The 26,232-nt window shown below is 43.3% G+C and overlaps 2 protein-coding genes across 3 annotated transcripts; both read right to left on the bottom strand.

Annotated features, from left to right (window-relative positions):
- Positions 1-1,610: 1,610 nt before the first annotated feature.
- Positions 1,611-7,220, bottom strand: npm3 (nucleophosmin/nucleoplasmin, 3). The gene is made up of 5 exons (XM_036547487.1): positions 7,070-7,220; positions 6,685-6,770; positions 3,778-3,897; positions 2,253-2,346; positions 1,611-1,731 (listed from the first exon to the last, which is right to left on the bottom strand). Exons 1-5 carry the CDS (start codon positions 7,140-7,142, stop codon positions 1,631-1,633), a joined length of 474 nt encoding a protein of 157 aa, XP_036403380.1. The 5' UTR covers positions 7,143-7,220; the 3' UTR covers positions 1,611-1,630.
- A 1,433-nt stretch (positions 7,221-8,653) lies between these two features.
- On the bottom strand, positions 8,654-26,168 carry oga (O-GlcNAcase). 2 transcript variants are annotated; one of them, XM_036546214.1, is made up of 17 exons: positions 25,449-26,168; positions 24,093-24,144; positions 23,687-23,784; positions 22,738-22,868; positions 22,380-22,551; positions 21,561-21,659; positions 21,088-21,372; positions 20,519-20,677; positions 19,694-20,349; positions 18,690-18,864; positions 16,651-16,704; positions 14,986-15,071; positions 13,602-13,706; positions 12,907-12,998; positions 12,318-12,510; positions 11,927-12,086; positions 8,654-11,322 (listed from the first exon to the last, which is right to left on the bottom strand). In XM_036546214.1, exons 1-17 carry the CDS (start codon positions 25,612-25,614, stop codon positions 11,186-11,188), a joined length of 2,820 nt encoding a protein of 939 aa, XP_036402107.1. In that variant the 5' UTR covers positions 25,615-26,168; the 3' UTR covers positions 8,654-11,185. The 2 variants fall into 2 exon arrangements, with proteins under 2 accessions (XP_036402107.1, XP_036402108.1); XM_036546215.1 differs by lacking the exon at positions 16,651-16,704 and having other exon boundaries at positions 8,655-11,322.
- Positions 26,169-26,232: the final 64 nt, after the last annotated feature.

Below are 26,232 nucleotides of genomic sequence, written 5' to 3'. Positions count from 1 at the left end.
TCAATACTGAATGAGTGTTCACATTTTATTTCTGACACACTTTCTGACATTCTATTCCTGAAGACTGACGATTATTCAAATCAAATGAACACCTGCCAATTTAAAATGTAATGTTCCTCACCTGTGCTTGTGGTAGGTGCCCATATTGAATGTTACCTTGAGGTAATTGTAAGTAGAATGTGAACTCATTTCAGAGAAATGCATAGGAAAAATAGCACTTGCCTAAGTTAGCTGCTCAAACTTTGAAGACTGGATTGTGCATTGTGAGACTGAAAAACCTACCATCATTGCGGTGAGGTTACTCAGATGGGGAGAGCAAAGTATGACCGTTGACATAATAACTATGACCCTTAGCCATTTCCCCTGCAGTCCTAAACTTATGTTGATAGAACCAAATGATTTTTTTAAATGCATTGTTAAAAAATCCATACATAAACATTTAAAATGTGGAGAATCTTGCACACGCCCGTTTTCTTCTCGGAACTAGGAACTGGGACACACAGACAGCAAAACAGGATCATGCTTATGAGATACGATCAGCAGGCGAAAAGAAAAGGCAGACCTCAAACTGACGTTTGCAGCCCTCTTGCAGGCAACCTATAACAGCTCTAAATTTACTGAGACAATGTTTTTAGAGAAAGCCTTGCCTCATTTTGTTTCCATCTCTGCAGCTTTTTGAAGTCTTTGAACAACATTAACTCCGATGTTCAATTCAGGACAAACCAGGCATTGCACAGGTAATTTCACAGTATGTTGAGGCAAGATAACTAAAACAACATGCCCTAAAAATACTTAAACCCTAGTACATAAACTGCAGTTTGAGTCCAGATTACACTCTTTTAAATGCCATCTCAAGTCTTCTATGGACCCGACACCTAAAATTGTGTCATGCTGGTACGAAAGATGATAACCGCACTTGAATGTGCCGATGCTCTATGAGTCCAGTTCCACCAGGCCAGAATCACATGAAAAGTGCATTCACAAAGGCATAAGCACACCGTAGACCGAGGCGGCTGATCTGTTTATCAAGCCCTAGCAAAAAACACGGGTGCGTGATTTCATCCATTCAGAGAGAAACCAGGCTGGTCACCACAAATAACAGACCCACCATAAGTGGAGAGAAATAGCCAGCCTTGTGACTAGGAAGTAACGGCTTGTTTCCTATTTCCTAGTTAGCTATACTGTATATAGTGTACACCTTAATGCTAGAAACAAAACACGTACATTTTAATACTAGAGACTGACAGATGAGGCACATGCCTTCAGTTTTCATGGGACTTTTGGCTGTAAAACTTAATACTGTGCATGTATCATTGTATCATGTATGTCTGTACATGTGTCACATATCAATGTCATATATAAGGCCCTTCAAAAGACCTCCATTATTTGTTATATCACTTGTTACCAATTATCAAATGAAATCCCTACCCACAATGTCCGCTCCCACAAAATTTTTTTTTGTAAAACTCATGCATTATAAAGGGTTAGCTAAGAGGTATCTAAGTTTTAAAAAGATCAGGTAAGATGTAACACCATTGTAATGGTGTAGAGATGTAACAGCATCCTGTATTGATGCTGGGACACCTGAAAGGGTACAGGTGCGTAAAGACGATGTCTTCCAGGAGAGCAGTTACACCTTCTGCTTCTTCTTCGCTGGCTTGACAGGGGCAATATCATCGTCAACCTCCTCCTCGTCCTCCGACGTTCCGGACTCCGAGTCATTTTCATAGGCTGAGCGAGACCAGAGGGGTATGACAAACTGCTGTCCTGCCCATGCGGTCTGTCGGATTTGAAGCTATAGAGCGGTTTCAGTCTGCACAAGTGTACAGTAATCGTTCATCATCTTGTAGTTTGTGCTCAGATGAAGCTGGGGGTTATACTTTCATATCCACATTTCATTAAGTCATATTTATTAAACTAAAATTAGCATTACCAATCTATGTTTTACAGGGTTGATGTATGTAAATTACTTTTACTCCTGATTAAATAGGGACCAGAAATACAATATAGTACATACATATTGTATATGTGTACATACTGGATAGTTTTCTAAATAAAATTCATTATCTGTGAACAAAGACAATATACACTTTTACATCTATTGAGCAGCTTATGTACATTTTTGTTAGATCATTAAGCATTTTTACCACTACATATTTACACATAAAGTGTGTATTACTTCATACATGATTACAAATCAGTAGTGCTAACTGTGAGGTCCTTACTGGGTGACCAGCTGCTTTTGTCCTTACCTGTGAGATGGAGGCCATTCACGGTGACCGGTCCTGTTCCAGATTTCAGACGGAAGGTCACGGGGGTCTTCAGCTCAAACTCCCCCAGGCTCACCTTGGGGGCAACGAGGACAGACAAGTTAGCTGAGTGATTTAACGTTGGTGATGCATTACCAAAGCCAGTGGCTGCAGACTGGGAAAATTTAGCTGACAATAGGAGCACCCAATGATGAACTATATGTATCACAGAAAGCAGCAAACATCTGGAGGCTTGCAGATGCCGTATTTCTTCAGCTAAGAAACAACTGAGAAAACACTTATTAGATGAACACAGTAACTGGGGAGCAATGACAAAACAACAGGGTCATGTGGACGAGTTCCAATCAGGGGCCTAACATGAAAGGCAAATCTCAAATCTCATTTCTGGTCATGTTGCATGTAACAGGAAAACTGGTATAACTGACAGAAATGGGCTGGTCTTCAGCTCAAACTCCCCTAGGCTTGCCATGGGAAAAACAGAAACACCGATTAACTGTGATTTAACTATGTGGTCCATTAAAACGTGAGGAGTTACAGATTGGAGAGTTGACAAAAGGATCCATTGGTGAACTATGGCATTCTTCTCAAATGTAGGCACATGCATATTTGGGTAACCAATGGTTTGAATGAACTGTGTTAGTGATAAGGATTGAATGTCAAAAATTTAAAAATGTAACCCTCTTACAGATTGGTGCTGTATATAAAATGCTGCATTTTTCATTGTTCATAATATAAAATTGTTTTATTTGACTTTATGGTTTAAGAAAAAAAAAGGCTAAATATCATGAGGCTGCTGAATAAATGGCTTCATGCGTCTGCTTACACAAGCTGGGGAATGGCCATGCAAAGTGTCACTGAATGTTCCTTTCATGCACTCAGCAACAGCAACATAAAAAATCTCAATCACTCATCACACCATATATTGTAGGATGCTTGTACCATATATGGTAGGAAAAGAGCCAAAGGTCTATGACTCCAAAAGGGCTGGGGAGAGGGGGCCATTGGAATGCTGGGGCTGTAGGACTCTTCAGTGCCCACCAGTCAGCCATGCCACTTCCACAATCCACTGCTGGCCAGGTTGGCCGCATGTCGATACTCCTTTAGGCTGCTTTATGCTTCAAATTTGCATGCAGATGTGAACACGTACACATAACACCAAGAGGATTGCCCTCCCTCAAGTGAAGATTCCTTCATTTGTTTTTGCAGCGACTATGTGTATCAATACTGCAGGACAGTAACAGTGAGAGTGTATTCAGGGAACACTGCCGACCTCTTCAATCAACCAATCATTGAATGTGGCGATCTTGAGGTGGGCTGTGTGACCCTTCATATTGTTAGAGGTGCACGACAACTGGCCATGATGGTCTCGATTACATCACTTCATTCACAGTTACGACGGCAAGAAGCATGAATTAGCCCTCAGGCAAAAGGGAAGATAGATGAGCATATAACAGACACAATGAGAGCAAACAGCTCTTCACTTTATCAGACAGTGTGGCGTCTGTACCATGGGCAGGCAGGAGGCGTGGAGGTGCGCCACAGGCACAGACACCATCTTCCCCTGGTGGTTCATGGCCGTCACCTCCACCACATTGCTCTCTTCTTTGGCTCCTTCCGCCAGGCAGATCTGTGGACCGGGAGGGGACAACACGGCAGCCAATCAGATCTCACCAAGCTCTCCGCACGGACAGTGCTATTCGTTTGAAGAGCTCATTCACCATTACGTTTGGCTTGCACAACTGAACCAAACTGTGACAAGGCACAAGTCACAATGTAAATGGTAAAACCCCTTCCAGTTATGAACAACCATTCTGGCACAAATCTATTTTCAAACATACACACACGACTCAAAAGGGGGCAGGAAAAACTAGGAAGGACTTGGTTTCTTTCAGGTCTGTTCACTCCATCTATAGCACTGTGTCCGTGTATTCACACCAACAAATCAAACTGCAATCACTGTCATGATGTTACTGAAACTATGCTGTGCGGCTAACCCAGGCACCAGCTAACTGGTATGTTTTCTGAAGAGTAGACACGTAAAATGTAATCATCATAATGATTGTATTTGGACTGGCAACCAGAAGCATTTACTGCTAGGCTAGCTACCAATTTGCCATTTTATTAGTTTGTCATTTCAGTATTAACAATGTGTTTAGCTGTATTTTTCTTAAGATTACACAGGGCTGATATGTCCACAGTGCACATAAGACACCATTTACCATCTATATAAGCAAAACAACCCTATGAAAAGAATGGAATACTGTGACACTGGAAACTGGCTATGGGCAGGCATTAGTGGTGTTCAAAACGATTCTTTTTAGTGATTCGGTTCCTTTCGTTCAGTAGGCCTACAATAAAATTATTCGAATCTTTGACTCACTGATTCGTTCATTTCTATATCCGGTCGGGCGGCAAACACGAATCTGTAAATAGTTTTATTGCATTTAAAAAAATTACTCTACATTGTTGCAAACATCTTGACCATTATTAGCCTGCTCAGCGGCACAGGTTTATGCATCACATTTCTGTTTTGTTTTGTAGCCTACTATGTTGATTTGTCAGTATTTATTAATAAGGACTTTATTCACGTTAAAAGGAAATGTGATGTCAACATTAAATAAATCGTAGCCTACGTAAAAGTCAGTCAGTCACATGCTGTAGTCACCATGGTCAGCACAGTCACTGAGCCGCTGTGCCGAGATAGAGACAAGCGCATTTAGGCCACGCCCACGCTGCACTTTCCATTGATTTGCATTGCACAGTTCTGTTTTTCTCTTAAAACTAAAATCGCAACCATGCCAAAAAGCTGTTGCGTGGTGGGTTGCACGGCAAATAAGATAACTAATCCTGATTTAAGCGTTTACAGGATTCCAAGACGCAAAATGGGGCCAAAAAGACGTCATAGTTGGCTTAAAGCTACTTAAGACAGGAGGCGGGCTCCCTAGCCACGGGGACCTTATGGGATCCCGATACTATTAGGTCAAAAAGGCAAACAATTCTCTATCTGAGAATCTGTTGTTAAAAAATTGTATATGATTGATTCCAATTCCCCAGATATATTAGTTTAGCTAGTTAGCTAGCTAGCTAGCTACGGTAGCTTGCTGTCGGTTAGCTAGCTTTCTAGCTACCAAAGTACTCAGCCTATGGTCGATCTTCATGTTTGCACTGACTAAATGGCTTATCCTCACCCGTTAGTCACTTTTAATAAAGCCTTCTGGGAAGTGCATGTGGAGAATAACATTGTAGTCAGGGTTTGACATTAACATTTAGCTACCAGCCACTGTGGCTAGTTGATTTTCAAAGTTAACATTACTCGCCAGCCATCATTTTCACCAGACAAAGTCTTTATGCTTCAAGTGTAACTGCAATTTATATTTTATTTAGACTTGAGCATTTGATCTTACATGACAATATGGCAAGTTCATACGACATTGATTCAGATTGATACAGAACGAGGGTAATGGTAGTGCTAATAATATGTGGCCTAATAGTAGGCTATAGACTTGAGCATTTTGATCACAACGTTAGCTAACGTTAGCTATCTAGATTATAATAATGATTAGCTTAGCCTACCTGGTGATTCGATCAGGTAATGGTACATGTCAAAGTAAGTGACGGCTGGCCACTGTGGGGTCATTTTTCCACACTGATTTTGGGATAGAAAAGGGACACTGAGGGAGTCCAATCTGTCTGCCTATGCTTAATAAAAGCAATAAAAGCCAATCTGTGACCGGCGCTCTGAGCAGTTAGGGTGGTGAAGTATGTGTGCATGTGAATTAGCACAACGCGAGGACCGTGTGTGACACGCTGCAGTCTTGCGTGCAGACTTAGCTTCTCTCTATATCTGGCCCTTTCTTTGGGCAGAAGGGTACTGAAATGGGGTGGTGGTGACATTTTACGTTAAAGCTGTTTCCCATTTACTCCCTTTCAACTTCGCGGAAGGTTTTCCCCCATGAGGGGCGTGGGTTTCCCTCCGATGACGCGTTACGCTCTGTCTCTGCTATGCCAGCTAATCAGCGCGCATGTTCGCAAAGACGAAAGAACGAGTCTTTTAGACTAGCGATTCAGTACACTCTGTCCACCTCAAAGATTCGTTCAAAAAGATTCATTCGTTCACGAACTGCACATCACTTGCAGGCGTACCTGCCTCAATTTCTGTAGACACCAGATATACTTCTTTCCATTGATAATGAAGTATTCGAGCATTACAGCTTCGTTTCCAACTTTTGTACTTGGAGTTGCAACTAAGCAGCTTCAGGTAGTGACTGACGAGCTCCCCCCGAAATAACCACAGCATCTTTGTGTTACCACTAGATGGCAAAACTGAACATGGGAGTTCACCAAATCAAGCACGACCCTTGAACAGTGCCCGTACTTGCACAATTTAACGCTGATATACAGTAAGTAAACTCACCGTTCGTAGCTCGATAAAATGCTCTCCATCATCGTCTTCATCTCGTTGGTAAGTATAGAACGGGACTTTGGAGGACAGTTCACAACCTGTGGCGATATGTGATCACTCATTATACAAAAATGACTATGGATCGTGTAATGTTTGCATAGAAATGTGGGCTAATGGTTTTACTGATTGTAGAGAACACGAACACAGTTATATTCATATGACACTTGGCTGCAGAAATAAAAAAAAAAGCTGAGTTCATGTCCGCAACTGACAAATTCTATTCAAATGCCGCTTATCTTTGTGAAGTTGCTCTTTGTAGCCAGTCGGCTAACCAGCTAGAAACCACACGTGTAACGCTGAATTCGCTTTTTTTTTTGCTTTGCAAAAAAAGACTTACTGAAAACACAGCTTTCCAATCGTGAACGACCTGCGCTGCTACACTCCGATAATTCGTCTTCCATGGACGACATAATTGTATACTTTTGTATGAGGGGACAAGTTCAGCTATCTCAACATCAGCGTGTGGTTTACTTGACCAGCGTCAGTCAAGTAAGCGACGTATTACGCTATAGCAAACCACGTCACGGAAGTAATGTCGTGAACAAGCAAAGCAGCAGGGAGCGGCGCTGAAATACTTCCAGAGCAGAAAGGTGAATGTCTTGTGACAGTGGTTCGTTATTTGTAAACCGGGACGAAAATGTTCACTTGTGCTGTGTGCTACGGTTCTGTTTAGTGTTCGGTGTTCATTTTCAGGGGTTAGTGATATATGCGATGTGGCTAACTATGTCCAAAATATGATAGGCTATCATGTTCATTGACAACCTAGTCAAGTTTGACTGCATTTTGTGTCAGCATTAACCATGATTAACCAGGACCAACAGAGCTGAAAAACTGGAGGTCCTGATACCCAATTGTAAATTATGATATCAATACTGTATGCAACATAAATGTTAATCAGAAGGTGAAACAAACTATTGTTGTCACTCATGCCATCACTGTTCAAATCTGAAGACATCTTTTTATCGGAGCAAGTTAGCTAAGCTTGTTCAAAGTGAATCTGAAACGTAGCCTGGCTGTTTGTGTATCATCTGTTTTGGCTCCATCTAAGGAGGATAGTTTAAATAATTACTTGATGTTTGTTTACGAATGAAATTTTGCTACCCTATATGTCTAGTCAGCTACCTACCATAACATCTGTATCGTGTCCTATAAAAAGTCGTTGTCTGACTGACCGCACATCAACAGACTCAGAAAAGCTGGAGAGAGGTAATCATCGCAGATAATATATGCCAGTGGCATTTATAATGCACATAATTCATGACTTCGTGAATTGATTTCTCAAAACAAGAACCTGTGGTCTCAGTCTCAGCAAAAATGTACGCTGTGCCCCGACTCTTGGCTTCAACCCACTGTGGCAGCCTATCACCCGGACTGTATTTCTTTTAAACTATTTCTTCTCTTCATGGACTTTTCCTTACGCAGTTAAATGCTTAGGGACTGTTAAAATGAGCTATAACTAGTATATCTACCTCTGTTTTCTGATAAAAGGGTGAAAGACCATGCAGCATGGAATGGATATTTCGTAAACATACGCAGGTTCTCATAAAGTCATGTGAGAAGGTGAAGTGATTAATGTATTATGGGCCTGCAGGTTATTTGCATCTTGTATCTTGGTACACATAATACCTGGTTACGTAATGAATAAATATTGTATAATTATATCTCCTGTTGTGCCATATTTTGTTCACTCACTCACATTTATATGTAGGGGAAATTTACCCCATACTACATAAAACTTTTGTGAGAGTGTTTAAAACATCGAGTTGCAAGCGTCCGTGCTGACCTTACTTCAATTAATAAAACTGAATTTCAGTAGGCCTACCTGTCCTGGAGAGGCAGAGGATCAAAGTATGATGCAGTACACAGCCACTTGGTTTAACATACTTTATTGTTAACCATCTTAATTACATACAAATCTTACAGAAATTATAGCTACACATCCTTATACATCCCAATATAATGAAATGCTGCAGTGCTGCATTGAATTATCCTTGTCAGAAGCTGGGTTGCACTCTAAATTGAAGGCTTTCTGAAATGGCCTTAAAACAGTGACAGAAAAAGCACACTTTCCTAAGTGAGAAACCAGTATTATTTAAAATAAGTGAGAAAACATTTCAGCATGAAAATGATAATTATAATAATAATAAATAAATGTAAGATGTAATGTCCAAGACCATGTGTAACAGAACTTTTAACTTTTAACAAGCTCATCACAACCTTCTTGTCCTATGCACCTAGCGGTAAGTCTGGTGCGAGACTCAATGGCAATCTAAACCGATGTGAACAAAACTAGAAGTGGGCTGTGGAAGAGGAACATAGAGAGGCAGAAAGCAGGGAAGGTAGGTGGGATTAAAACAAGTGCTGTATTTCACAAAGTGAAATTTTATGCATGAACTAGTTTGTGCTCATCAAGAAAAAAGAACCATGAAGAAGCCAAAAAATGTATGTCTGAGGTAACATAACATTGGTGATTAACACACACCTAAGAACACACCTTTTACGTTTATTTCGGTGTAGAAACTACAAGGACGGGACCAAACCAGAATGAAATGAGGGGGATTTATATCACGGCACTGATTCTGAATTCCCCAGGGGGCAGGTCAATCAATTCCATCCAGTTTGTATACCATATGAACTTACTGAATGGAGCATAGTATGGACATAATGATTCAAATGGTTGAAAGTTCAATCTATTATGCATCATGCACAGCACAAATGAATGCAATATTACAACAGTATGTTGTCAGGCAATCACAGAATATAGCTACATGAGAAGCAGATCTCAGTCTAAGCAGTAGCCGTACTGTTTGAGCTATGGTCAAAGTGCTGGCTCTAGTCTTTCAAGTTACATTTACAAAAAGGAAACAAAAACACCAGTATAAAATACATTGATACAAAAAGGCCAACCAACACCTTTAATGATTACACTTCCATTTGTAAGGGCCATGTGGGTTGAGTTAGTACCTTCACCACTTTGGCAACAGGGAATACTTCTGTAAACGTACAGGAAACACTTCACGTTTCTGAAACCAGAAGTGTTATAGTTATAAGTTTCATCAGTATGATAGGTTTGGGAAAGGAAGAGACCAGTAGCATTATTAGGGAATATTTGTCGTTCAGTTCAATCATCTGTTTCAGTAGTTTATGATCAAGGTGTAGGTTTTTGATCGCCACCAATGCAATGCCTTTCTCTGATTTCGCCTAATGCTGAAATCAGAAACTTCCCACTGTGGGTATTACAGTGGTCTTCAGCGATCCTGTGGTTGGCTGCAGCTCTGTGCTCTCTACGAACCCAAGCCAAGCCAGGGTTAGCCAAGCTAAAGCCCAGCGTCACACTGGCTCACACAGTGGATAACCAGATTCAGCGCAAGGCAAAAGGAGCCTGCAGAAAGCCATTTATATTCTGCACCCAGACTCTTACGGATTTCCTCACTGCGTGCTAGTGCCTTTGATTTCATAACAGTGACCAACGTCCTAACAATGCGCACAACTGCAAAATCTTAAAAGCACTTGCGTTTGGGAACATTAACCGCGTGCAGTCTTGTCAGACCACTGGACTGGAATGACTATTCAAACATTTGCGTCTGGTCCAATGGGCTTTTTTAAAAACAGGGGCTCAGGAAAACACCACAAACGTTTTTTTCTCCCCCGCTTTCACACGTCATCGATCCCTACCAGTGCGGACCACCGATGATGGCGTCAAAGAGGTAAAAGCGAGTACCACGTTTTGCTTTCCTCCCCAGATTCTTTTGAAGCACACGTGCACCTGATCCTTCCCCGACATGAAAGAGTCCTACTAGCTTTTTTGCATGAAAACAAAGCAGGCCAACTGGGATGTAACTGCAGAGCAGTCAAAATGAACACTGACTATAATGAAGTCGACTCTGCTCAGCCTGTAGTGCAGCCATGAAATGGAGGTGAGAAAAAAAAAATGAAAGGAGGCGAGGCCACCCCCCTCTCCCAGCAGCAGCTAAGGCGTAACCACCACCTACCTCTCCACCCACCTGTGGCCGAAAAGGAGCTCTTCTCCGCACGCACGCACGCCTGCACACACGCACGCACAACGCACACTCGTTGTTAATGCTGACACAACAGAAAGGTTAAGTGAAACCATGGTGATGCCGGTGCCAGCGGCCAGGACGCGGTCCGTGTGAAACCGAGGGGGCAAGTCCACCCTGTATCCCACGCAATCACAGGAGACGGGACATGGGAGGTGCCTTTAGTCCTAAATTGAATCTTCAGACGCCCCTGAGCGGTCGAGCCGAGAAATCTAGGTGGGGTGGGGTGGATGGAGAGCCTTAATCTCAACAGCCGCGTCCTGCAGCTTTTCGGCACGCAATCACAAAGGCTACCACGGCAACTCCTGATAGTGGTGGTGGTGGTACATATAAACATGTTTTTTTGTTTTGTTTGTTTTTTCGCCCCCCCCACTGTCGGTTCTGGAAAGGTAGGGTCACAGGCTCCTCCCCATTATTATCACGTCTTTCGGGAAGCCCTCCATTTTCGCCACCTCGAAGCAGCCCAGCTTGCTGTAGAAGTCCAACATCCTTTTATCCATCTGTCTCACCTCACAGAAGGCACCGTGGGAGCCTGAAAGGAGGGGAAAAAAAAGAGAGAGAAACAGCAAGAAGGAAACAGAGAGGGAGAGAAATGGGGGGGAGTGGGGGAGAGAGGGAAAGAGAAAAGAGAGGGAGAGGAGGTAGAGTGAGAGAGAGAGATGGGAAAGGAGAGAGGGAGGGAAGGAGGGAGAGAAAGAAGGAGAAAGAAGGATTAGAGCAAAGAAATGACTACAAACCTGGCCCCTTGTCCTTGGTCACAAGCTCAGGAAATCCCCTTTTCTTATTTCTGTGTCTTTGACCTTAGTCTGTTCTCATCCCTACAGAAATGTCCAGAACTGTCCAGAACTATGTGCAACATTAGTGTGCTAAAACATTCCCACCTGCTGGAGATCTCCTTTAGGTGCTGAACGATGAACCCGCAAGCATGAGAGACCACCCAGACAGATCAAAAAGCAGGGGTTCAAAAGCAAGCACAATTTCGAGCCTCAGTAATCAAACACTTGCATTCCCCTACTTACTCAACTGTCACTCACACAGAGCTCCTGTTTCTGACAGCCAACAGTAAATTGAAAACCAAGAGGTCTGTGAAAGAGGTGAGGCGACACCTCCCCCCTCTCGACCATCTTTCCACCCACCGTTGGCTTTGAGCGAGGACAGCAGACATCCCATCATGCTCTTGGCCACGCTGGGGTCGGTGACCTTGGCATGAATGTCCACTTTGATCAGGGAGGGAAAGTTGCTGAGGAAGGAATCTGGTAGGCCCTCCTCCTCTTCGTGGAAGCTCAGCATCATTTTCTGCGGAGCAGAAAGTACGTTTTCATAACAGAATACCATGTGGTAACATTTCCTGTATTTTGTGCAGTATGTCCTCGGCAATTCCTCGTTTTACATACCCCTGCTGTATCTTTACATTAGTAAACTGTGTTTCATAACATACTGTAGTGTACACTGGATGCAAGATCTCCCTTTAAAATAAAAAACATCTGATGCTGAATTGATTTTAGTGCGGCTCTGGGCGGTGCCCACCTCTGCCTCAGACAGGTCCTTTTCCACGTCAGGTTTGTTGTATTTCTCTTGCATGCTGGGGATCCAGCTCATCTTGCATTTTTTCACGAAGGGCTTGACATCCACGGTGCCCAGGGCATAGCCGCAGACCCCCTCCTCATCCTCCAGGACGAAGCCGTAGTCTGGGCTAAGGGTCAGGAAGCCGCCCACCAACCTGCACGGGAGGGGTGGGGGGGACCTGTCACTACCCTGTCACCAGGGCAACCACAGCTCCAACCAATGACAAAATCTATATCTGGTCTACAACGCACCACAAAGCAGGTAGCTGCACCAGATACATACATAGAATCCTGTATGCTCTTCCAGTTCCCTCCGAGGCTGGAAGATTCCACAGGGCAATGCACACATACATCTTTTCTATTCACCCACTTGATCAAACCACACTTTAAAACCCACATATGACATTTACTTTCCATGTGTCATATGCTGAATACAACTGACACTCTATCAGACTCTTCTGGCAGTATTTTCTGTGTGAGGCATATCTGTACATAGTGCCAAGTCCCTGATGTTGAGAGTAGCTGTGGTCAGTTTGTAGGTGTTTTCTTACCGGTCTCCGATCAGGTCTGGCTCTTGCTCTGAGAAAGGCATTCCCTCCAGCCCCTCATTGTAAATCTCTCTGCAGATCTTGTACACGGCGGGCTGTGAGAGCAGAGAGAGCGAGTCGCACAGCCATAAGAAAGGGGCCTCCTATGACCTCTGCACCCTGACAGCCCTTTGAGGGCATGCAACAGTGAAGCTGGACGAATTCAACTCTGACACATCTGCATGCTTCCAATGCCTATTTTTCACACGAGTCCCAAAGTGCACTACAGTGAAGCAAGCACCGATTGTAGGATAGACAAGCTCCACTAACATCAGCTATATATTCCAATATTAATAAGCTATGATAATTCATTAGGCCTGCCATTTCCATGCCTTGGACATGGAATGCATGGTATCAAAAAAAAAACCAACCCCTACTCCAGTGTCACTGAAAGAAGCTCCAGGCTCCAAGCTCCAAATTGTTGGCTGATGACACTGTTGGTACTGAAACCAGGCCACAAGGCTCAGTTTGCAAGATGAACACTTTGCTAACTTGAATGCTTAGCACTCTCGTATTCTACAACTTGTGCAAGTCCTGCCACTGATGCAAGTTAAAAGATGGCAATTCATTCAAAGAGCATGCTTATAGGTTTACATGCATAATTACATCTTGAGAACAAATGAAAAATGACAACAAAGGGGAGGAAAAAAAAAACAAACCTCATCTTTGGGGTAATACGGCCTTATGGAGTAGATTTTGGAGGTAGGCATCGAAGGTGGTGGCTGGTAGAAGAGATCGTTTGCCCCATCGATTGGCAACAACCGCTGAGAAGACCAAACACAGCACATTCAGTACTTTTCCCACAATGAGTGTGACGATCTGCTTCCTCTGCTGCCGAGCATCACTTTAAGGACAGCCAATTAGCTACCATTGCGTCAACTCCATAAAAAGGGCCAGCCCGATAAAAATCTGCACTACAAGGCTGATGCAGCCGGAGTCAAATTACGTAACAGCAGCCTTGCTTACCAATGGCTGCCATGTCCTTTGTAGTTAATTTCACTGAGCGACAACAATAATAAACGTGATCTAGTCTTTTTTTTTTTTTGCTCATTTGATTTTAAAGTCTACTTGCTAATTCTTAGAGCCTACAGCAATGCATTTCAAAGATGGAGAGCAAGATTAAACACAGACAGATATCTGAGAGGAGAGGCTTGGTCTGAAAAGGGTCTAACTGGCTAAAGGAGATGCTCCTTTCCCTTAAAAAAGGCATTGCAATTTCGCTGCGCCAAAATTCCTGTAGAGAAAAATGATGATGCAGGAACACGGGGGGGTGGAAAAGTTCCATGAACAAACCAGAGAGAAGCCAAACTTTGCTGCCAAAATTCCTTCCCGGCTGACGTCAGCGGACACTGGATCCAGAAGCAACACCAAATACAAGAAAAGTGGGGCGGTAGCTCTGATGCCGTAATGCTGTAATCATTGCCTACTGTTGCTCATGGAACCTTCTTTCGCGGGCGGACTCGCTTGCGTACACGCGGGCGCGGCAATGCAGAAGCGTGCGCGAGGGGTGCGGGAGGGCGGTTCGGGGGAGGGGGTAGCGGAAGGAGGGTGGGAGGAAGGGGGCAGGGGGTAAAGGGATGGGTGGGGGAAGGGAGAGGTTTAACGCTGTGCTTCCTGCAAAGAAATGAGATGTCATGAAAACAAAACCTAGCCATGCTGCGCAGTTCGCGGGCGCTTGGGAAAAGCAGCATCGCCTTTGGACAGTCGCTGAAAGAGATTCAGACTGCAATGGGATTAGAGACGCCGCCATGCCAAACACCGCCTTGTCTTTTTGTCCCTTCTCCTTAAGCTACTCCCCTCCCTCCAACTCGCCACCTAGCATGTGATCCGGCTGCATTTGCGGCCAGAGGATCACACTAGAGAGTTCAGCTCTGCAGGCTAAAAACTCACAGTGGTCCTTTCGGTAACCACAGATAACTACACGAGACCCAAATTATTGAGGCTCTTCAGCGCACCTTAAACAGACCAACCCTTTCGAATCAGCACCAAACCAGTTTGTCTTTTCTTCATTCAACAATCAGTTGTGAATTCGATATTTGATACCTGGAACTCTCCCGCTAGACCGCCCCTAAAGGCCCAGGGCTCTTGGTCTCCGCTTAAGAACTGTGCTGAAGACTGACTACGACACCCTGTTGGGATCAGATCCAAGCGGAGAATGTTACGTGAGGCGGGGGCTTTCTGACAAAATGGGGGGAGGGGGAATCGGGGTAGAGGTGTCTACTTCCAATCACTCAAATGCACAAAAATAAATCCGTATTAACAAAAAAAAGGGAAAAGAAAAATAATAAAAACGTAAATAAATCTGTAAAACTTTAAGTAAAATCTTCAATTTTTGATTCAACCTCTGGCCCTAGGGACTCAAGTAACAAAAGCTTATATTCACATACTGCAACGTAAGGGGACAGCGTTTGATAAAGGAACTAAATATTAATTTATGCATTAACAGCTATCAGTTGATTCTAAATTTAATTAAAATATATCAAAGGCATTTCTTGTTTATTCACTTTGTCTATAAGGTACTTTTACCTTTTGAAAACAACATACATTACACTTATTCAGAAGGATTCACCCTTCCATGTTCTTAATGCTGAAAATACTGCTGAAAAGGGAGAACTGTGCATAACTACAGCCCCCATAATTGAGAATCTGTGGGGAGGAAAGCCACAGACATGCTTTTGAAATGTTGGTTTCCTGTCATCTTGCTAGAAATTAATATATAAGCTTGAGTTGTTCATGCCCCATCCATTTCTACACCTCAACTGAAGTCACATTTTAATTTTTGACGACTGTCTTGTCACGTGACTGGTAAGCCCAACTCATCTGCATGAGAAAATGGCAAAAACCGTAGAAGGACTGGATGGATCAAAGAATCCAGGACAATGGACTTCAATTTTGTGAAGCCAGGGTAAAATAATCTAGCAGAGAAATGTCAGATGGTGGGCATTCAGATGCCACACAATGATCAGAACAGAGGGCAAAGATGAAGCACCTCTCTCAGCTCTGGCGGTGACCTTTTGTTAACATGAGACATTAATGTTTCCATCGCTGATATGCGATTGGGGGGGGGGGGGGGGGGGGGGTAGGAATGGGGCCTCCTTTTCAAGTCATGTGGCAAGACAAGTACAGCGCAAAGACATAAACATAATCCTGCTTTGTAAGCGATTCGACACAAGCCTAAGCGCGCATCCTCTGAGGAGCTGGCCAGACACAGCACCAACATGCACTGTTTAAGAGGAATTCTAAACTGGTGTTCAATGAAATGCGCCAAACCTGGCTGCCAACCATTAGCATTATGCCCCTGATCGTGCTCTCTATTCCTGAGATGGGAGAGTAGCAGAAACTACAAAAATGAAAACCGGTGTAAATTCCACTAAGAGAGTACATTCAAGGCTGTGTCAGAGCCAGCGCACTAGGCCTAATAACAGAAAAAAACATACGTTAGAATAGCTGTCAGAGAAAAAAAAATGTTTGTGTTAAACCTTATCGCTTCAGCTATCGCAGCGCAAATGTGACTTCATCTAAAAAAAAAAAAATATATATATATCCTTCCCAAACAAAAACAAAAAAACCCTGTTTCCTTACGGTAATAACATAAACTATTAGGGGCTAAATATAAATGAGAAAGAAATAAATTAAAACAAAAAAAAAAAACAACAAAACAAATGCAAAAAAGAAAGCAAAGGTAAAAATCGCCAGCACTGTGCATACATCGGCCACTGTCGATCCAATAGCAGTAGAAACTCGTGCTCAGAATTCTTCCATCTGTACACAGTGAAGGGAGAAGACAATAGAAGAATTCATTAGAGACTGTTCTTATGATAAAAAATATATATATCAGCGATGCTTTGACTGAATGCTCTCTGCAGCACTTCTGACTGGGGGACAGAGGAGTGGAGTGCTCCAAGCCTGAGGTGGACACATAGCCTTAACTCATCTTCCTATTACCCTCAGATAGCCCTAACCTAGCTAATAGCCTCAGATAGCCTTTATCTACCTATTAGCCTTTTTGTTGTGTCAACCCATTAAAATCACCAATGTATCCTTATTGAAATACTTGGAATGACATAATATCTGGTTACAAAAACTAAATAAACAAACAAATAAAAAGATCACTGACCCAGTGTGATCAAAAGGGACTTGGTGAGGAACTGAACTGTTTTAAGTTCACACTTTTCATAGCATTAATTAATTAACTTAATGATGGAAGTTAAGGAACAATGTCAGAAATTAATGAACTCCACTCTACACTGATTGCTATTCTGGAGTTCTCTGTGCTACTTATGATTATACTTATTATTATGATTAGTATTGTTAATACATCTGAATGGTGGCAGTCCGCTTCCTTTCAACCATCAAGACCTAGGACATGCTGACCCGTGGTTCATTAATGAGTTTGGTGCCAAATCTTTTAGCAGTGGTTCCGCCAGGTTTGGTTGCTGCCTGCTGTGTAAATGAAAGTCTTCAGCTTGTCCTTATAGCCGGACAGAAACCTGTGAATGAAATGTGGTTACGCCAGTAACCCAGGCCATGCTGGTGCTTTGCTGTTAGCCAAAGGAGCTTCCAACAGCCACCTCTCCTCTCGAGCCGATTCGGTTATTCCAACTGTAGCAGTGCCCTGCATGTCCAACTTCAGCTTATGGTTTTCATGCGTAACATGTACAAGGATATCATATGGGACTTGTGGAGGGGTTTATTTTGGTCCAAGAGACTCACAGGACCCTCTTCTGGTCTTTGTGGCTGAAAACTGACTCCAAAACAGCCCTGGGGCACTGCTACAGTTAGAAAAAAAAATCAAGAGGTTTTCTGTGGAGCTTAACTAAGAGCACTCTTACTCTGGACCAGCGAAGACACTGGAATGAATATTTACATGTAATCAATTCCAGAAAGTACCCCCAACCCTTCCCCCACCCATGATGAAATTTGCATATGCAGCAAATGCGCTTGCTGCCCTCCCCCTTCTCTCCTGCACCAGAATAGCCTTGAACAGCCGCCTTGTTCTCCAAGCTCGCTAGCGCGCTGGGGCGGAAGGGATCAACTCTCCTCCGCGATCAGAGCCCTTGGTCAGGGGAAAGACGGCAGCGGGAGTTACCGTGTCAACGCAGCAGTGACGTCGCTACAGGGGCACACAGCAAGCAGCAGTGCACACCTGGCATGATTACCACCACTTTGGTTTTATTGCTTTATTTAACCTTTTAAAATTCATCTTTCTGATTGGCTTGGGTCGACAGGAATGACAAAACTAAAAGAGTGCAGGCAGCATTCAGCCAGTCAAAGAAAATCATACATAAACAAGAAAAAAAATCAGATAAAAAAACCTAAAATAAAGGCATTAAGAGCAAAAATCTGACCTTGCCTCTAATGAACACATTAGCCCAAGAAATTCTAAGAATGGCAATGACAGCTAGAGGTGGAGTGGATAACAGGTGAGGTGTCGCAGCCTAAAAGTTTTGGCACAGGTGCACTAACCCTGCTGAACATGTCACATTTAACTCAGGTCTTGAGAAACCTCTCTGAAAACATACTACAGCAGACAAATGCTTCACCTAAACACCACCTCTTATCTTTAACATTAAAAATGCATTACATGGTCCTACAATGAACAACTTGAAAAGTTGTGAGTCTACAGTTAGAGGCCTGATCTGTTTGAGTTACGTGCATTTCATGGGCTAATCAAATGAGTAAAGCCTCCTCTGCTGTGGACAAGCTCTCGGAAAACGTTTGGGGAAAAACTCCGGGATGGTACCTACCCAACCACTGAACAAACGACTTCACCATAGAGATGATACTCTTTATGTCCCAGATGTAGGGGTAGAGGTCATACAGGATGGTCCTGTTGGCCGAGTTGGAAAGCCTGGTGAACATCTGGATGACAGAGCAGCACATCTCCTCGAACTTCTCCGCCCGCGACTGCCACTCAGCAACCTGCAGAGGGAAGGGTAGCGACATTGACGGTCACCTTCTTGCTGTAAAGGGGCGCAGCAGTGTGGTGAAATCGTTAACCTTCCGGGCTCGGAACCCAAAGGTTGTGGTGATTCCTGTTGCAGTTCATTGTTTCAAGAGACCAACTAACACATTTCAATACACACACCTACGAAAAAATATCTTCCATACGAAAGACATACAAATGGAATTTTCAATGATTCCTGCTATTGCTATAACCCTGCATCCACTCAAAATTAGAGAAAATTCTCATCATCGGAGAAGTACGTAATTCCTTGGCAGAACTGAAATTAGATTGGTTTTTTAAATCTGGTTAGAATAAAATTACATGGCATGGTTCAAAATATTTTGTGTTTTACAGGCGCCCCCCAATGGTGGAAAGAATGCCTGCATGTCCACCATTTTGTTTTATCTAACCCCCTGTCTACTGCAACATTTGTTGCCAACTTAGCAACAATGTTCTCCAGTTACCATCACTGTAAAGTGTGTGCTACATTTCATAGCTAGAAAAGTGAGCAAAAGTTAGTATCACTATTTCTATGAGGTTATGAAGCTGGATTTGCAGAGTACTTGTACTTCAGTCAAGTGTTAGTTTATACTTAAAATGACAAGAGTAACTTCTAAGAAAAATAGAATGACTTCAAAGAATTTTATTTCAACTACAGGCTGCTGACTTCTACCCTGCTGTGTCAACAGGACCCATATCCACAGATTAACTGCCCTGTTGATTACACCTTGGGCCTGCTTTCGAGACATCTGAAGGTCGACTTCATCGCTATCACTGGTCAGGCTTGGAGTGGCCGCCACTCACCTTCTCCGGATCCTTCCCTTTGGAGTTGACGCTGACGATGCTGCTGTTGGCCCGGAGCCAGTTAAACTCCTTGAGCATCTGCACGGCCTTGGGCCCGTGCTCGTAAGGCAGGTAGAAGAGCTCAGCCAGCAGGGTGAGGTCCTCCAGTGAGAGTGCCTCAGCGGTGTAGAGTGGCTTCTCGTTGGGGCCCGGCACAAAGGGCTCCTTGCCCAGCTGGTCATCCGTCTGCATGGGCGCAATGTCACTGCCCGAGTCCTCCTGCACTGACATCTCAGGCGACTTGGACTCAGCAATACTCTCCTTGTCCGTGTCCATGGGCCTCAGCTCCTCCGACATCTTAGCCTTGACGATCTCTGTCAGGATCTGGTTGACGTTCTTGGCGTCCGTCTCATCCTGCTTCTCCGCCGCCGTCTCCATGGGCTCCTCGTCCGACTCCTTCTTCTCAGCCTCCACCTCCACCTCCACCTCCTCCTCCTTGCCCAGGGGGTGGGGCTCCTCGCCCAGGGATGCCGCTGCTGCCCCGACCGCCGCCCCCTGGCTCATGATTGGCTGCTGGAAGACGGTGGTCACTGTGGTTGAGGAACCCATGGTGGGGGTGACTAGGGAGGGCATGTCAATGGCGGCAGTCTTCGCTCCACTGTGAGGCACCTGGCGACCTGTCGAACAAATTAATTGAATGAAAACAACCAATTGGGAGAGGACAAATAATTCCTGTGCATTGTTCTTCGCCGTTCAACACCTTTACATTCAAACACCTGTACATTAAAATTAACCCAATGAAGGAGGCTGGAGGTGCACAAGCAGGAAAAGGAGGCGGGCCCTTACTGTTGTACTGGTGAGGCACGCCGAAGTCCCCCAGCCACTCAGTGAGCGCCAGCTTCAGGGCCAGCTGGGGGCTGTAGAGCATGTCTGTCTCCAGCTCCTCGTCACTTCCTTCGTTCTCCAGCTTAATCTGGATCGATACGGTGCTGTCCTCGCTGTCGGCTGCAAGAGAGCCAGATGGCAAGCCGCAGAAAGAGGCTTTGTTACCATTAAGAAGGTCAAGGAAAATAGTCAACAGCACCATGACTCAAGTACACTTCAAACCAGTAGGTGGGAAGGGTAAGTCAAGGACTGCAGTGTTGTGTTCACACTAAACCAAACCACTGTGCAGCATTTTTTTTATCGTTGATGTTATATGATAGCTTCCTCCTCATGTACTGCCCACGTACATCAACCCGCTAATGCAGTTCAAACACTGACATTCTCAAGAGAAACAGCATCTCTAAAAAAAGCAGGACTCCTCAACAATTTGCAAACTACAAACAAGGAAAACTAGAAAATTGTAGGATACACATAAGTACAGACATGCTCACGTATCACGCCACGGCTCTACAATTGTGAAGTTGACTCACTCATGACAACGTCCTTCCGCACTCCGTTCATGTTGGACTTGTACCAGGTGGCCAGGGTATGGATGGCCACGAAGTTGGACTCGAACTCACAGTTGGGGTTGGTGAGGACCCCCTTCAGTCTTGGGATGAGCTCAGTTGACCTGCCCTTGTAGGGGCCCAGGAACAGCCGCTTCTGGTCGTAGTCGTTGGCGTGTATGTTGTCCCAGATAACAGGTGCCCTTTTCAGGATTTTGGACACCTCTTCGATAGACTCCACTGTGATGTCTTTGGACACCACTTTGGGACCTAGCGGTAAGGATGGTGCACCGTACATTTACAAATCATTACGCACACAGTACGATCATTCCCAGGGCAGGTTTCAGTACATTCATAGGGCAGCTTTTCATAAAAATGTTTCAGTATAATCTAACGGCAGAGAGCATGCATATCATTTTACCGCAACTGACAGAATGTTTAGAGCTGGGAAACATTACCTGTCCAAAGCACTTCGATTCCCGGGAGCAGCTTTTCACCGATCGTCCGCAGGTATGGGGACTGGGCGACGTTTGGGTAGCAGAAGGTTCCACAGTACTCTAATGTTGGTGGGCATTGGGGAGACAAAACAACAGCTGAGTATGTGAGCCATCAAAATCAGCTTCACTCAATAGGCAAGACAAGTCTTTACTGCTACAGAAAGGAAAATGAAAAAAGAAGGCCATACGTGGCTTACTATCAGTGCCAACAGTAATAAAATGCTACAGCACAAAACATTTAAAGATCTGGCTTTGCTCAAAATACGCTTTTAGCTGATGTCAGTATATAAAGACTTACTCATGATAAAACTACAGAGCCTCAGATTATTGCTTAAAAAGCCAGATCTGACTGAGTACTAGTTCACAGAGCTAAATTGTATCTTAAGCTCTCTAAGTATAGAATACCTGGGCACCTGGTTGTACAATACTACACTATGTATTAGTACGAAATGACGCATATTCAGAATGTAGTAGTACCCTATGAATCAGTATCATTAAATGACCTTATTGTCATTTAGCAGATGCTGTTACCTACAGTGTCTTTCAGTACAAGTTTATCCATTTATGCAGCTGGATTTTTACTGAGGCAACTGTGGGTAAAAACCCTTGGCCAAGGGAATAACAACAGTGCCCCAACAGGGAACCGAACCAGCAACCTTTCGACTACAAGCCCTACTCCTTACCACTACACCATACTACTGCCCTACAATAACATTCTACTATTACTAATTATTTCTTTACTGTTATTCAAACAAATGCCATTTAATCACAACTTATTACCTGTAGGGCAGAACAGGAACATTTCTGGCTCTCCCAAATACTGGAAGATCTCATTGGTGATGGACACCTGGGCATGGGCAAAGGAGCTGAACACTTCCTTGTCCGCTGGGCACATGTTGTGATCGATATCGTCAAACAGGAGAGCAAAGGACTTGCACCCAAAGTGTGAGACCTGTGTGAAACCCCAACCCAGAAAATTAATAACTTTCAGGCACATCTTCATCACCTACTAGGGAAAAACAAATCGACTTCAAATGACAATGACAAAAAATACATTCGTGACAATGAAAAAAATACATTCATATGTTCATTCACATCCACTGGGTTTTTCAATACTAAAAAATGTGTTTTGTCTTGCCTGGTCAAGTTTTCGCTTCAACGTAGAAACCTCTTTCTGGTTGGAGAAAGTTATGTCAAGCCCTGGGGAGATGGCGTAGATGAACTCAATGCCATGCTCTTTGGCAGCACTGATAAGAGTCATAAGTTGCTCTGGAAAAGGAGAAAATTAGGACACTGGTCAGTTGTGGTACTGCTGTGGTCAACCCCCTGCTTAAAGTAACTTCTGACTCACAGATGCACACCAGTGACTACCAATGAAATGTGTCTGAGGAGAAACCATTACAAAATAATTGTGTTAACCTCATTTGGATGTCATGGGACTATGCACAATATATTGAGATACTGAAATTCCTTTTAATAACTGACCCAAAGTTGTTGTGTATAGCATGTATACTGTAAGTTTTCTATCCCATACATCATAAATGACTAAGAATAAACTGTATGCAGCAGTTTATACAATGCCTGCATCTCTTGTCATCTGCTTTACAGGATCCCTCTGAAGTACTGACAGTATCTTCATTTTACCACTAGATGGCACTATAAGGCATTAGTAAGGAGATCCTTCAGCCTAGCTGTAGTGCCTTAAAAGTGGTTTTGCTATATCTCTCAAGGAAGAATGTTACTGTAGGCTACTACACAACATATTTCATTTCCAGGCTACAACAGGAAAAACACATTTACATATATTAAGAAACAACGTTTAAAAAGATCAACTGTGGCAATTATTTCTTTTGAAGTCATACTTCTTTCATTTTGTATACAGTAATGCAAAAGCAATTTAAAAGCAATTTGCAAATTCGCTTAGGTATCTTTAGTAGTTGGAATACTGTAAACATTGATTAAAAGGTCCCAAAGGCTGCAGTAAAGCCAATTCTTTAAAGTGGTTCCTATGATTTTAAGTTGTGTATGGTGGTTTCTAGCAGGTCAAAAATTCAGCATGAATGTATCTATGAGACTTAGGTTCCTACCTGCTTCTTCAACAGAATACATTTCTCTCCAAAACATCCGGTGTTTATAGTCATCTTTTGGAGCATAGAGGTATGTATTCAATCCCCATTTTTGCTGTCTGGGAAATAAAATATACTTGGCTTGAAACACAGGCTTTACCAGGTAAAACCCACATACAAAACATTACATATATATGTATATATAATCCACAAGACAATACTATATCAAGAGTTGTTTTTCTATCACAAAAACACAATGAAAATATTTTATCAAGAAACAGATTACCTCAGTGGAATAGGTTTACAAATTTACATCAATGTGCATGCAATTTACTTGCATTGCATTGGCAGCTACTGTCTATGAGTTCCTGTTACTGTTAAACAATACAAATCTGTAAGCTATGAACAAACAGAACCATGACAATACCTCCTGAAAAGCTCTTTTCTTTGTTCCATGGTCCATGGTCGCCCATAAAAGCCTGTCATTTCAGACAAAAGAGCACAAACAATTACTTTTCGCTCTCTCTCACACACACAGAGACACGCAAAACTGAAATACATTCATACCACTTTGGCCATTCGAGCCCCCAATCAGACAAATACAATGTCACCACATTACTGCACACGGGCTGAAGTTTATGGGTACAAAATAGGAAGGGGTGGAGAACACACTGTGAGACATTAAGAAAAAGGCTTCCTCAGTGAAAATGACAATCATTTGTCCTCCACAGACGGCAAATGGCGAGTTTCATTTGGTGCCCTCTCAATACACAGAAATTTATGAAGCCGCTTTCACCAGCAAGCAGGCCATGCCATTTAACCACAGCTTAGACTTCCTTCTAAGGAGGCACGACTATTTATATACGGCAGAATAAGTGAATTGGATCATTATTACCAAAGCACTGCCACAGGGGCCATTAGATGCACAAAAGAGGGCATGCAGGAGACATTCATATAAAGAATAGGTGGAAAAGCACCAGCCCTTCATTAATTACATCTTTTTATTTTTTGGACTTAGCACCAGTTGGCCAAATGGAACAACAATACTGTCAGAATACTGTGCATTAAATAAATATGATGGCTTTTTCAGCATGCCCTGTTATCACAGTCTTTCTGGAAACAGCCACCATCCAACTAGCAGTGCACTGGTTGTTCCCAGAGACAAGGATTTTATTTCATAATTCTGAGAATCTCAAAGGCAGACCCGAAAACCCCACCCCGACACACTCTTGGCTGAAACATACTGTTTTTTTCCGATTGTACACTGAAGCACATGAGTGTGGTGAAAAGGGGTTTTACTACGTAGACCTCTACGTTTTGCGTAGATTTTAGTACGCAAGTGTGGCTTCCGGTATTTCCAAAGGGATTATTACTGCGTAGCGGTAGCGGTGGTGTTTGCAACTGGACACATTCCTCGATTTTAAATATATGAGGCAATATTTCAAAAACATTGCATATGAAGGTTCCAAATGTTTATCGCTGTTGTAATATTCTGTGGCGACCGTAAGTGAACCCGATGTCCATATTTTTAAAGACAAACAAAATGTATTTCTCGACTCCACGGTGAAATTTTGTCCAGCTGTGCATTGGATAGTATTAGCATTAATAATAGTAATTACAGCATATAAGAATTTGCAGCAATGTTAGAACGTACAATTCTGACAACAGCAACTGATATTTCATATTTCCAGCGAGATAAAAAAAATTATAGAAACAGTTACCCACGTCGAATCAATGGATGGATCATTAGAAAAGAAATGTACTTTTCTGCTTATTTTCTCACCTTCCACGACGCCGCTGATGAATTTCCGACGGCCGGTTCTCTCGACGCCGATGCCGGGCTCCTCGGCCGCCGCCTGCCCTTCTGCAGCCGCCTCCGCACGACACGGGCTGCGGGTCGGCTCGCCCTCCGGTTGCGGCGCCTCCGCCGCCTTGTCTTTCTGAACCATTTCTTCGAAGCGTCCGGCCGATCTTCCAAATAACCGGACGGTGTGTACAGATAATAAATATTACAAACCTGTCTCTTATGCGAATACCTCAATCGAGGTCAGCAGGCCATCGCGTCGACTGGCGAAAGAACGAAAGGAATTCAACCGCAGTTGGCCAATAAACTGGCAACCTAGCAAGGTTTTATTTTCACCTCTTGCGCTTCTAAAATCGTTCAGGAAATAGCTGCGTAGCTAGGTGCAACGACAGCCATGGGTTAGCATTGATTAACACTGGCAGTTCCATGCATTTGATCTGGATCGCAAGATAAAAATCCTTTCCACAATCCGAGTTAGTCGACCTAGCTAAGATAAATATCCGATTCTCAAGATAGTCCGCTTATGTAGCAATACAACTATAAGAACACGTAACTTCTATAATATCGCGATGTTATTGTTTATCATATCCCCAAATACTTGTATACGCGCTATTTTATGTTTTCTGTCGAAAATTATCAGTGTACTTTGCTCTCTTGCCCGGATTCTACGGTTTCTTCCTGTTTACACCTACTGCGCAGACTCACCATACCGGATAAAACCAGTTACAGCCGGCTGGGGTGAGGTGAAAAAAACAAGTTGACC

Source organism: Megalops cyprinoides, chromosome 15 (assembly GCF_013368585.1).
Source record: "Megalops cyprinoides isolate fMegCyp1 chromosome 15, fMegCyp1.pri, whole genome shotgun sequence".
Lineage (NCBI taxonomy): Eukaryota > Metazoa > Chordata > Actinopteri > Elopiformes > Megalopidae > Megalops > Megalops cyprinoides.
The sequence above is the reverse complement of the archived record's forward strand: the minus strand, read 5'-3'. Positions and strand labels throughout refer to the sequence as shown.